General features: G+C 42.3%; 1 protein-coding gene across 1 annotated transcript in view; it reads right to left on the bottom strand.

Moving 5' to 3' along the window:
* Positions 1-11,582, bottom strand: part of LOC102747149 (uncharacterized) — a 28,449-nt gene extending 16,867 nt beyond the window's left edge. Inside the window, 1 exon segment of the mRNA XM_081813190.1 lies at positions 11,537-11,582. Within this exon segment, the coding sequence (XP_081669316.1) occupies positions 11,537-11,554 (18 nt within the window). The 5' untranslated portion in view covers positions 11,555-11,582.
* Between the last annotated feature and the right edge of the window lie 2,351 nt (positions 11,583-13,933).

Here is a 13,933-nt window from a genome sequence, read left to right as displayed (position 1 = left end):
CGCGAAGCCTTGGGCCACTCGGCTTGGTGGGAGGTTTGAAGCCCACAGTCCTAGACCAGCCCAGAAGCCTCAGGTGCTCGCATGTGAGAAACAGACGGAGGCAAAAAACCACTGGAAAACCTTTCAGTGTAATTCCATTGATACTTACCTGTTCAAAGGCTGAAGGAGGAAAGCTGAAAGAACTCTGCTTAGTGAAAAATGATAGATGGTAAAGGTATCGAGGATAAACAAAGTATCAGGACAGTGGTCATCTATGGGGCAGGACAGAGGTGAGCCAGGGAGCAGAACATGAGGAGACCCTGCCTACTTCCCACCGTTAGGAATCTTGATGATGACTTCAAGGATGTTTATATTATTAGCAAATCCTACTGCAAAACATTTTCTACATTCTTTCCTCAATATATTTAATGATAAACAATTTTAAGAAGTAATTAAGGTTGAAAAAGAATTGAATTCGTATGTTTGTTTCTTCTGTAATGTGGCAATGTGAGTTTTCATTCTCAGCTTTGGCAGAAAAAAACTGGTAAACAAGCCAACTGTCTTTAGAAAGAATGAGTTACATAAACTCATCATCATATGTACTTAAAAAAACCAAAGGTGGGGCGCCTGGGTGGCTCAGTTGGTTAAGCGACTGCCTTCGGCTCAGGTCATGATCCTGGAGTCCTGGGATCAAGTCCCGCATCGGGCTACCTGCTCAGCAGGGAGTCTGCTTCTCCCTCTCCCACTCCCCCCTCTTGTGCTCTTTCTCTCTCTCACTCTCTCTCTCTCAAATAAATAAATAAAAAATCTTAAAAAAACAAACAAACAAAAAAACCCCAAAGGTATTGATATGAAAAGATCTGGAGCATTTATCAATAGAACAAATAAGTATATTGCAATATATATACCATGTTACCTTTTCTGTAACCCGTAGAGATAGGTGGTTCCCCACCATCCCTCCCCCCAAGGTTTGGTTGAGAAGTGGAGACTAAAACACACCTACTAGGAATATACGAAAGGGTTGATTACTTTCACAATGGACGTTTCTGGGGAGGACAAGGCAGGCCTCTCAAGCAGGTGGGAATGCCTTGACAAAGCAAGGATGGGAGACTGATGTGTATTTTTATTGAGGTTGGTTGGAGGGTGGCTAGGGTGAGAGTTTGTGCACATGGGTAGGGACTTCTGTGATTGACTCTCTTGCCAGGGTCAAAGCTGAGCACCCAGGCTTTCTTATCACCTTGCACAGATGTGGAGCACAAAGGGAAGAGGGAGAGATAAGACTTTAAAGTAGTCAGCTGTCAGATAATAGAAAATATATACACATATTGCTCTCTGTCCCAAATTCCTGGCACTTGTAAATTCCTAGAGATAAGAGCACTAGGAGCCAGTCTTGTTCTAATATTTGGTCTTTGACTCCGTCCCTGACACAGGTCTCCTGAAACCATGTAAATTCCTAGGTGATAAAAGCACTAGAAGCATCTTTTGTTCTAATGAGGTGACTCTGGGTGGGCTCCTGGATGGGGGCTGGTCATCAGAAAGTCCAAGCCATGCTTAGAAACTTGGAATTTTTAGCTCATCCGCCCATTTTCCTGAGAGGGGGAGGAGCTAGAAATGGGGTTAATAATTGATCATGTCTAGGGAGGGGTGCCTGGGTGGCTCATTCGGCTAAACATCTGACTCTTGATTTCAGCTCAGGTCATAATCTCAAGGTCCTGGGATCAAGCCCCGATTGGGCTCCATGCTCAGCAGGGAGTCTGCTTGAGGATTCTCTCTCCCTCTGCCCCTCCCTCGCTTCTCTCTTTCTAAAATAAAGTCAATCTTTTTAAAAAATGATCATTCTACATTACTAAGCCTCCGTAAAATCCCAATAGTATGCTGTTTGGAGACTTTGCAGGTTGGGGAACACATCCATGTACCAGGAGGGTGGCATACCCCAACTCCATAGGAGCCCTCCAAGAACTCTCTCTACATATGTTTTCATCTTGCTGTTCATCTGTATTCCTTATCATATCCTTCAATAAACTGCTAACTGTAAGTAAGTGTTTCCCTGAGTTCTGAAACCTGTTCTAACAAATTAATTGAACCTAAGGAAGGGATTGTGAGAACCTCTGATTTGTAGCAAGTCAAACGGAAGTTGTGAGTAACCTTGTTGGCACCTACTACATGGGATTGGCGTCTGAAGTGGGGTAGGAGGGATCTTGTGGGACTGAGCCCTTAACCTGTAGGATCTACACTATCTACAGGTAGATAATGTTAGGACTGAGTTAAATTATAGGACACCCTGCTGGTGTCACAATTGTGGGGGAAAAACCCTCACACATTTGGTGACCAGAACTGTCAGAAGTAAAGTGTTCTGGGTGAATATAAAGGAGATATATAGAAGAAAAGAACTGGGTTTTCTCTACTCAGGAATAATATTGGATTTTCTTGACATATCAACAGTCAAATATTTAAAAATGGAGTCAGAGACTTCTGGTTTCTTCCCTGGCATGGAAGGAGTTAGAAGGTGACATTTTTATCCTTACCAGAAAAAGCAAGCAAATTTAAATCAATGATTCTTCTTAAATCTATCAAAGAATTGAGGTCACAGTACAAACTGCTGTCTCCAAAATTGGAGACATAGAATAATAGAATAATAGCCAATCTGAAATATCCCTACAGTATTTTGTTCTTCTTAACAAGACCTGTCCTCAAAAGATTGTTTCTCAAGAATTGCATGGGGGCAGGAAGGGAAATAGCCAACTTGAGCCCCTCCAGCCTTTCTGCCTGACCTAAGTTGAGGGTGTGGGGGAACTTAGATACACTTGTGAGATTCACAGGTCATTTTTCACTGCTCACAGTCAATGTGTTGTGTTTTCCAAAACCATTTCTCCAACTCTCCAACACCAACTGGGTGGCCTACAGTTCAATTCTAACATTAACCAGAGGTAACACCAGACTCTACAGTTTAAGGGCACAATCCCACAAAATGGCATCCCCATGTCAGATGCCAGCTGCAAATGGGAAGCCCAGGCCTTGGAGGTTCCCTAGAAACACTCCCGTGTTTGTTAATTCAGTAAAAACACTATTAGAACTAATAAAAGCACTTTACTTACTATTATTGATTTATTATAAAAGGTATAAGTCAGAAACAGCCAAATGGAAGGGGCGTATAAGACAAAGTAGGTGGGGGAGATAGGGAACCTCCATGCCTTCACCAGATACAACACCCTCCTGCCACACTGAGGTCTTCACCAACTTAGAATCTCTCTGAGTCCTGAGGTTTAGGAATTTTGATGGAGTTTCCTTACATAGACAGGCATGACTGATGAAATCATTGGTGGTTGGTGAATAACTCAATCTCTAGCTCCTTCCCACACTCCCCAGAGGTTGGGGGCTGGGGTGAAAGTTCTAAGCCTCTAATCAAATCTTGGTCTTCCTGGTGACCAACCCCAATCCTGAAGCTATCTAGGGGCTTACAAAAAGTCACCTCTTTGAATATAAGATGCTTCTATCACCTTTCTCATTCAAAAAGTCCAAGGAGGGGCGCCTGGGTGGCTCAGTCAGTTAAGCATCTGCCTTTGGCTCAGGTCATGATCCCAGGATCCTAGGATCGAGCCCCACATCAGGCTCTCTGCTCAATGGGGAGCCTGCTTCTCCCTCTCCCTCTGCCTGCTGCTCCCCCTGCTTGTGCTCTGTCTCTGTCAAATAAATAAATAAAATCTTAAAAAAAAAAAAAGTCCAAGGACTTAGGTGGTCTTTACTAGGAACTATGGACAAAAAACAGACATTTGTGGGGAGTGCCTGGCTGGCTCAGTTGGTGGAGCACGTGACTCTTGATCTTGGGGCCGTAAGTTCAAGCCCCACGTTGGGTATGGAGCCTACTTAAAAAAATTTTTTTAGGGCGCCTGGGTGGCTCAGTCTCTGCCTTCGGCTCAGGTCATGATCCCAGGATCCTGGGATGGAGTCCCACATCGGGCTCCCTGCTCGGCGGGAAGCCTGCTTCTCCCTCCCCCACTCCCCCTGCTTATGTTCCCTCTCTCACTGTGTCTCTCTCTGTCAAATAAATAAATAAAATCTTTAAAAAAAAATTTTTTTTTTAAAAACCAGACTTTTTTTTATTATATCAAAGGTCACAGCTCAGAGACACATGCTCATTAAAATACTGAGACCAAATCAAGACTATAGAACACTTCCTCTCCATCCACAACATTCCATTACATCAGGATGACCCCCATTTAATAACAGTGGAATAAACTGAAAGAAATATATACATTTCATATTTATTTTGAGAAGTCTCTATAGTACTCCCCAAAATGACATGGATGACAAAAGCAAGGATGCCTGAGGATATTTTAGCCTTTGACAGTTGCAGATAGTAAACATACCCTAAACCCTAATCAGATAAACATGAACCCTCAAGCTAAGGACCTATTTACCTCAGTTCTTTTTTCACAGTACATCATGACTGGCATTCAACATCAACAACAAAAATATTAAAATACACAGTTTAAAGAAATAATACAAGTAAAAGCACTTGATTCAGATGTAGCAAATATGATGCAATTATTAGACAAGAGATGTAAAGCAACCATGATTAATATGCTAAGCACTTTAATGGAAATAGTGGATAATGTGCAAAAACAGAGAGGTAGGTACTTTACTCAGAGATGGAAACTAAGAATGAAAAGAAATATGCAAAAAATGAAAAAACAAAACAATAGAAGAAAAATGAAGAATTCCTTTGGGGGCCTCATCAATACAGTGAAAATATGTGATGAAAGATTCAGTGAGCTTGAGGAAAGGTCAATAGAAACTTCCAAAACTAAAATGCAAAGAGAATAAACAAAAAAGGCAAAACAAATCTAAGAAATTTGGGACAATTACATAAAGTGTAACATAACATAATTGGACAACATGAAGAAAGGAACAGGAGATGTAAGTGAAACAATAATGACTGAGATATTCCCAAATTAATGTTAGACACCAAACTATAGATCCAGGAAGCTCAGAGATCACCAAAGAAGATAAAAGCCTAAAAATGCACACCTAGAAATGTCATATTCAAAGTTGAGGAAAAAAGAGAGAAAATCTTGAAGAAACTAGAGGGAGAAAACTTAGTTATATAGAAAGAAAGAAAAGAATTAAGTCAGACTTCTTTTCAGAAACCACACAAGCAGGAAGAAAGTTTTGTTAAATAAAGTGTTGAAAGAAAAAAAACCCAACTACAATTTTGTATCAAACAAAATAATCCTTCAAAAGTAAGAGAGAGGGGCACCTGGGTGGCCCAGTTGGTTAAGCAACTGCCTTCGGCTCAGGTCATGATCCTGGAGTCCCTGGATCGAGTCCCGCATCGGGCTCCCTGCTCGGCGAGGAGTCTGCTTCTCCCTCTAACCCTCCCCCCGTCATGTACTCCCTCTCTCTCTCTCATTCTCGCTCTCTCAAATAAATAAATCTTAAAAAAAAAAAAAAAAGTAAGAGAGAAAAAAAAGACTTTCTGAGACAAACAAAACTTGAGAGAATTTGTCACCAGTAAAACCTGCTTCCCAAGAAATGTTAAAAGAAACTCATCAGGAAGGAGGTAATAATAAAGAAAGGGAGCGTGTCAGAGAAGGAATCAATGAAGGTAAAATACAATGATTCGTTTTTGCTATTTTTATTTAATCTGACAACATTTTGTTCAAAGTCATAATAGCAATGTTTTCAGTAATTACAGCTTATAGATAAACAAAATGAATGACCGCAATGTTACAAGGGACAGGGAGGGAGGAATTGTGAAATTCCTCACAATGAAAGAATCCGTGAACTTGAAGTCCAGTCATTTGAAATTTTACAGATGAAATTATACAGATGAAGGAGGTAAAAAGAAAAATGAATGAAAAGGAATGAAGAAAGCTTATGAATTTTAGAGGACACCAGTAAAATAAATAATATGCACATTATAAAAATTCCAAAAAAAGAGAGAAAGAAAGCTTATTTAAAGAAATAATGGCTGGGGGTGCCTGGGTGGTGCAGTGGGTTAAGCGTCTGACTCTTGGTTTCGACTCCGGTCTTGGGGTTGTGGGATTGAGTCCCCATCATGCTCCATGCTCAGCATGGAGTCTGCCTGAGATTCTCTCTTCCTCTCCCTCTGCCCCTCCCACTCATGCTCTCTCTCTCAAAAATAAATTAATAAATCTTATTATTTTTTTTAAAGATTTTTATTTATTTATTTGAGACAGAGAGAATGAGAGAGACAGAGAGCACATGAGAGGGGGGAGGGTCAGAGGGAGAAGCAGGCTCCCTGCCGAGCGGGGAGCCCGATGCGGGACTCGATCCAGGGACTCCAGGATCATGACCTGAGCCGAAGGCAGTCGCTTAACCAACTGAGCCATCCAGGCGCCCTAAATTAATAAATCTTAAAAAAAATAAACAGGGATGCCTGGGTGGCTCAGTCAGTTAAGCATCTGCCTTCTGTCCAAGTTGTGATCCCAGGGTCCTGGTATCAAGTCCCATATCGGGCTCCTTGCTCAGTGGAGAGCCTGCTTCTCTCTCTGCCTGCCATTCTCCCTGCTTGTGCTCTTTCTCTCGCTCTCTTGCTCTCACCCTCTCTCTCTGACAAATAAATAAAATCTTTAAAAATAATAATAAACAAATAATGGCTGGAAACTTCCCAAATCTTGGGAGAGATGTGGACACCCACATACACGAAACTCAAAGATCCCTAAATAGGTTGAACCTAAAGACCTCACAAAGATGCATTAAAATCAATTTATCAAAAATCAAAGACAGAGAATTTTGAAAGTAGCAAGAGGAAAGCAAAACATCACATACAAAGAAATCCCAATTAGACTATTAGCCGATTTCTCGACAGAAACCTTGAGGACATGAGACAGTGAAATGATTTATGCTAGGTGCTAAAAAAAAAAGGAAACTGCCAACCAAGAATGCTTTACTTGGCAAAGCTATCCTTCAGAAAGGAAGGAAAGAGAAAAACTTACCTTGATAAACAAAACTAAGGGAATTTCATCACCACTAGATCTGCCTTACAAGAAATGCTATAGGGGGTGCCTGGGTGGCTCAGTCAGTTAAGCATCTGCCTTCGGCTCAGGTCATGATCCCAGGATACTGGGATGGATCCCCATGTTGTGCTCCCTGCTCAGTGGGGAGTCTGCTTCTCCCTCTCCCTCTACCCCTACGCCCCCTTGTGCACTCTCTCAAATAAATAAAATCTTAAAAAAAAAAAAGGAAAGAAATACTATAGGAATTTTATTAAGCTGAAATGAAAGGATACTAATTAGTAACATGAAAACATATGAAAGCATAAACTATCTGGTCAAAGAAACTAAGAGTTGGTTGTTTGAAAAGATAAACAAAACTGGCAAACCTTTAACTAGACTAAGAAAAAAGAGAAAAGATTAGAGACGCCTGGGTGGCTCAGTCAGTTGAACATCTGCCTTTGGCTCAGGTCATGATCCCAGGGTCCTGGGATCGAGTTCCACATCGGGCTCCTTACTCAGCAGGGAATCTGCTTCTCCCTCTGCCTGCTGCTCCCCCTGCTTGTACTCTCACTCTCTCTCCCTCTCACTCCCCCTCTAGCTCTCTCTCTGGCAAATAAATAAAAGCTTTAAAAAGAGAGAGAAAAGATTAAATTAATAAAATCAAATTAAAAAGGAGAAATTATAACTGATAGCACAGAAATACAAAGGATCATAAGAGATTACTATGAATAAGTACATGTCAACAAATTTGATAACCTACAAGTATTGGATAAATTCTTATAAACATATAACCTACCAAGACTGAATCATGAAATAGGAAATCAAAAGCTCAGTAATGAGTAAGGAAATTGTATCAGTAATCAAAAAACTCCCAACAAAGAAAAGCCCAGGACCAGATGGATTCACTGGTGAATTCTACCAAACACTTAAAAAAAAAAATTCATACCAATGCTTTCAAACTCTTGCAACAGAGAGAAAGAAACACTTGCAAAATCATTTTACAAGGCCAGCGTTACAATGATAACAAAGTCAGACAAGGACACTCCAAGAAAAGAAAATTACAAGCCAATATCCCTTTGGGAACATAGATGCAAAAATCTTTTACAAAATACTAGGACATCAAATTCAACATCACCATTACAAGGCTTAGACAACATGATCAAGTTAGCTTTATCCCTGGGATGCAAGGGTGGTTCAACATATGCAAATCAGTAAATGTGTTACACCAAATTAACAAAATTAAAGATAAAAGTCATATGATCATTTCAACAGATGCAGAAGAGGCATTTGATAAAATTCAACATCCTTTAATAATGAAATGAAACAAATTAGGTATAGAAAGAATGTACCTCAATACAATAAAAGCCATATATGACAAATGCACAGCTAACATCATACTGAATGCAGAAAAGTGACTTCTTGCAGAATGATGGCATCCAGCAAGGAACTGAGGAGAGCATTAAGGTGAGACATACCTATTTGTCCCCTATTTTATATTCAGTAACTCCCTACATTATCAGGGGTAACTTGCTGAAATTTTCTGGAATCCCAGTATAATTATAATTTGAACCCTAGTATTATTTGCATGAAGGTTTCTGAATTAGTGCATTGAAGCTGATGGCAAAATTCGGAATCTCTGTTGTAGAGGCCCCCAAACCCTTTGTCTTTTAAAGGGTTTATTTTATTTTATTTTTAAAGATTTTATTTATTCATTTGAGAGAGAGAACAATCAAGGGGAGCGGTAGGCAGAGGGAGAGGGAGAAGCAGGGCTCAATCTCAGGACCTCGGGATCATGACCTGAGCCAAAGGTAGAGACTTACCCAACTGAGCCATGCAGGCACCCCTGTTTTTTAAAGGGTTTAAACAGTGCCCTGTAATCTTTTTTTGTTGTGTAGATTCCTTTAGTATATTTTGGATTGCCAGTTGGGTGAAGTTGTGAACCTTTCTTTCAGTGTTTTTCTCTTTTCTTCTTTCCCTCCTGTCCTTCCCTATTTTTTTTTCTTTCTTTCTTTTTTTTTTTTTTTTTTTGGTCAGTGGATGAACTTCAGGGAAGGAAGTGTCCTCTCTACCTTGATATTTATATATTTTTTCCTCCAGAGAGCCCCAAATCCATGCCGTCAGGAACCGGAGACTCCCCTGTGACAACAGGTTGCTTTATACGATTTGAAGATCCCTGACTTACGTCAGCTTAAACAAATACCTTTGCTGTGCCACAGGGAGGCCTTGTGTGTTGGCCTCCATAATCCTGAAGGTCAGAATCACTGCTGCCGTGGAGGCAGGGCAGCAGCCGCAGAGGTATTTAAGGATCCTGATGAGTCCTTTGGTATTTGGGGTCGGGACTCAGCCTGCATTCTAATGATTGTCTTTCTCCTCTCTTTTTAAATGACAGCTGTTTCAGGGGTGACCCCTTGATATGCCCTCCTCTTGTATAGTCCCAGCCTTTATCTTAGCTTCATTCTAACACACAGATAAATCCCTGCAAACACATCAACCCAGGACCACTGTAAGGAGGGCCCCAATCCCATACTTCTGCTCTGAAAGGCCTAGGAATCCTAGAACTACCACTTCTGGCCAGTTGATTCTAGAACTTAGGCTTGGTAGGGTCACCAAAACAGGGCAGCACAGCACACAACATGAGCTCCCGAGGACTCAGCAGCCGACAGTGCATGCCACCGTCAGGTAGAGCAGGTGAGCAAGTCAGAGTAAGACAGACCCATGCGCGGTGGCTTCATCTGGAAATGCTGTTCACAGCCAACTGTTAATGTCACCTTAACACAGTCTCCTGTGTTAAGACTGATGCCCTGCCCCCCCCCCACACACACACCAAGAGGGTAGGAAAAGGCTTAGGACTCTCCTAAGTGAGATCCAGAGGAGGAGAAGTCAGCCTCTCAAATAGCTCTAAAATGGCTTCAGAAAGCAAGGAAAGGAGCCCAGCATGGGTTTTTACCATGCCTGGGGGTTAAAGAAAAAATATGCAATGACATACCCCGACAGATTTTATTCAGAACCACTGTGCCAGGTATAGAGACAATGGCAATGGGATTTCACAATGGGTGAGAAACGAGTTGGGGCTCAACTCTGAATACAGCATGGGCAAGTGGGAGTTTATGGCCAGAGAACAGGGTGGAGGTCAGTGGATGGAAAATTACTAAGAGAAAAATCAGGGGTATGCGGGTTCTGGCTAAAATGACCTAACAGGATTCTTACTGAAGATAGGCTAGGGTGATCCCATTCATCTGGGGGATGATGGGGGGAGGAACTTGATCATATATCAAGGGTAATCAGATATGGAGGGGATGGGGATGGGGATGATTCTGGTTCAACTGACTTAGCAGGGTTCTTGCTAAAACTGGATTTAACAAGGAGCTACCCCGACAGACTTAACAAGAAGGTTCAGGAGCCTGACTCAAGTTTGGTCAAGCAAAGAATCTTTGTCGGGGGTGGGGCCAGGGCAAGAATTTTGCACACAGGGGCTTGTGTGCTTGGAATCTGAAGCCAGTGCCATATAAGGGAGTCTCCAGACTTTCTTGTCTGTTTGTCCAAGTGCGGAGATAAGGGAAAGAGGGAGGGGTGAGGAGTAAGCTGTCAGCAAACATCAAAAGATGTGGAGTCTGGTTGCTCATTACAAGGACACACGTGGGTAAGAAAAATATGCATTTGAAATGGCTTGGTTTCTATATAAAGAAACACGAACTCTTGGCACGAAGCTCACGAAATGATCAACACTGTGTATTTGAAGATGGCTGGAGTTTTAGCACTGGAAGTGAGCGGGATGTCTGAGCAGTGAGTTTTCTTAAGTTACACTTTATCTCACGGATTTGATTTACTTCAAATAAACAGAAGTTTGTATATACCACATTTTACTATTTAGCAATCTATTTAATTTTAACTTTTGTACATAGGAAACCATTCTCGGATTTAATTCCCTTTTTTTTTTTTTTTTAAGATTTTATTTCTAAGTAATTTCTACACCCAGTGTGGGGGCTCGGACCCACAACCTTGAAATCAAGAGCCACAGGCTCCACCGATCGAGCCAGCCAGGTGTCCCAGAATTAATTCCTTTAAACACTAACAGTTACAAAAATGAAAACCATAGAAAGTGTATATTTTCAAATCTTTTCCTAACTAGAAGGACATGTGGCATCATAATTTGTCCTTCCCCTAGTTCAGCCTGGGGGTATTTTCAGAAATCAGTAGCATCTTCTAATGCAACAGGGGTTTGAGCTTAATTCCTTAAATGTACTGGATTTTCAAAAACTTAATAAGCTACGAGTAGCTTTCCTCACGTCAATTAAAATAGGAATTCACTTTCTTGGGGTGCGTGGGTGGCTCAGCCGTTAGGCATCTGCTTTCGGCTCGGGTCATGATCCCAGGGTCCTGGGATTGAGCCCCGCATCGGGTGCCCTGCTCAGTGGGAAGCCTGCTTCTCCCGCTCACAGACCCCCTGCTTGTGTTCCCTCTCTCGCTGTCTCTCTCTCTCTGTCAAATAAATAAAATCTTAAAAAAAAAAAAGAATTCACTTTCTTTACCCTTTTAAATGTCAGAGTCCTCTGGAGACATGCACATACAAGCACTAATGTAAAAATGAAAACATGTACCTGAAAACTTAAGCACATTCATTTCAAATCTTGAAGTTCTTTCGCCTAAAAGGAACAAAAATTCTTTTTAGTTCCATAGTTTTCTTGCCTTACTGCCATCATCTCTCTCAATCAACTTACATTTTCAAGCCCAAGAAGCAAAAAATGTTATCTCTCCCACAGGGAATAAAACTACAAAGTACTAGGGCGCCTGGGTGGCTCAGTTGGTTAAGCATCCGACTCTTGATTTTGGCTCAGGTCATGATCTCAGGGTTGTGAGCTGGAGCCCTGTGTCAGGGTCCGCGCTGGGCGTAGGGCCTGCTTGGGATTCTCTCTCTCCCTCTGCACCTCCCCCCTCTCCCTCCCTCCCTCTCTTAAGTAAGTAAGTAAGTAAATAAATAAATAAATAAATAAATAAGTATTAAGGGAAACAAGAATCAAAGGGCTGTAATACTCAATCCATAAAGGAATCCAGAGAAAAGAAACATAAATATTGGATTCAGCACAGGTGAGCAGCCTGCTTCTCATAGGACATTAGGAAGGCCACATTCAGAGAGTTAAACACACTCTAGACTCTCCCAGTGGAGACCAAAGCCCTGGTGTTGGTAGATCCCTGGGAAAGTGGCAGGTTGGGGCGGGGAGAAAGGGACACCTTGAGCAGCCACAGGAATGAACCCTGGGAGCCCTGCACGTCCTCCCCTCCCTGGGGCATAATGGAACCCCTCTCTCCCTAAGCCTTCCATTCTCACAAGTGAAGAAACCCTCAGCTGGATTCAGTTTTAGGTTGTTACCTAAATGAACTCCCAAATTCATGAACGTGAACCCAGATACAGAACTCCTGACTTTCACAGACTTTCTCAATACAAACAAATTACACTGAGTGCACCTGCATGGGAATGCAAAGCTCCAAACTATGTCTAGACACGGGCACCAGGTACCACAGTTACCTTGGAAGGGGTAACCTCCCTAGCCCTTTGTGCACATGCATCCCCAGCTTTCCAGGCTCTGTAGCTTCTCTTCATATAAAGGCTCCTTAGTGGTGGGTATAAGCAGGTAGGACACCTGCAGAGGCTCCTCAGGAAGAACCAGCCAGGGTCTTGAAGGTATTTCCCATTGCAGGCTCAATGAGGAAGGGGGTGGGGAGCCTAGCTTGGGTCACTAATCATAGCCTTCTGCTCCCAGTCACATAGCTTTGGACTATATTGATATTTTTAATGACACAAACCCAGTATATAAAGAATCTAGGAAAATCACACAAACCCAATGTTTATGTAGAAAAGATGGAAGAAAATTGTAAGGCCTTTTTCTAGTTCAACAAGAAAACCCACAAGTATTTATTACTTTCAGAAAAATGATAGTAAATAATTATTTCCATGGCAAGAAATTCTTATAATCAATCACCGAATACTATAATTGCTGGAATTATATTGGAAATTGCTCCCCTTCCCCCTCACACACACACACACACACACACACACAAACACACAGACACACAAAAAGAACAGACCTCAGACTATTACTACACCTTCTCAGGGTAAGAAAAATGAGAAACAAGAAATTTTAACACATGCGATGTGATATTAGATTTTTTTTCTGAAATTCACCTTTCTCTTTCTTCTTTGGAAATACTTAATACTGTCTTTCTCAATCTATCGATTAAATACATTTTACATTTACTTGAAAGCTGGAAACTAAAAGTGAATAAATTTTATCAAGGTGACAAACCTAGGCATGGGCAGTGTTGGCAGGATAGATCACCCAGGAAACTTTCAAAAGAGGAACCTCCCCCAAAAGGACTTCCCATTGGATGTCTGCGCCCAGGAAAAGATCCTGGGAGGAGAGGCAAAGGATTTCATAAAAACGTAGTTCCAGGTGGTTATTCTCTGCTTGCCTCTCATGTAAAATACCCGGACAAAAAATGTAATGTAAGTTTAAAATGAGCTATCCATTGACTGTGTGAAAACGATAAACAATTAAAATACTGCATCTGTTTGAATTGCACCGCGGAGAACAAACGGTACTGATGCTGTGAACTGAAGAGGGGAAGTTGGCGTCTGGGGAGGCGGGGCGGGATTTCGAAACAAGCATTTGCCAGTCCAAGGAAAGGACAGACTGAGGGACAGGGTCGTGTTTGGGCTCTGCTGCCCAAACATCGGGAACACTCAGGAGAAAACGGGTGCCTCCCGGGAGAAAGGAGGGATTGGAGCCCCCGGACCACAGCACCTCTCGCGCACGAAACCCGGACGCCGAGTCAGGACTGTCCCCTGACGACCCTCCCCGTGGTCACTGCACGATCGGGGGAGACGCGGCCGCGCGCAGGGACCGGACAGGACTCCGGGGTCCCGGCTGCCCGCCCAGCCCGCACGCCGCGCGCCGGAGGGGACGGAGGTCCGAGCGGCGCCACCGGGGACTCGGCTC

Source organism: Leptonychotes weddellii, chromosome 1 (genome assembly GCF_054177405.1).
Source record: "Leptonychotes weddellii isolate Sample4059 chromosome 1, ASM5417740v2, whole genome shotgun sequence".
Taxonomy (NCBI): domain Eukaryota; kingdom Metazoa; phylum Chordata; class Mammalia; order Carnivora; family Phocidae; genus Leptonychotes; species Leptonychotes weddellii.
Note: the sequence above shows the minus strand (reverse complement) of the source record. Positions and strands in the feature narration are given on the sequence as shown.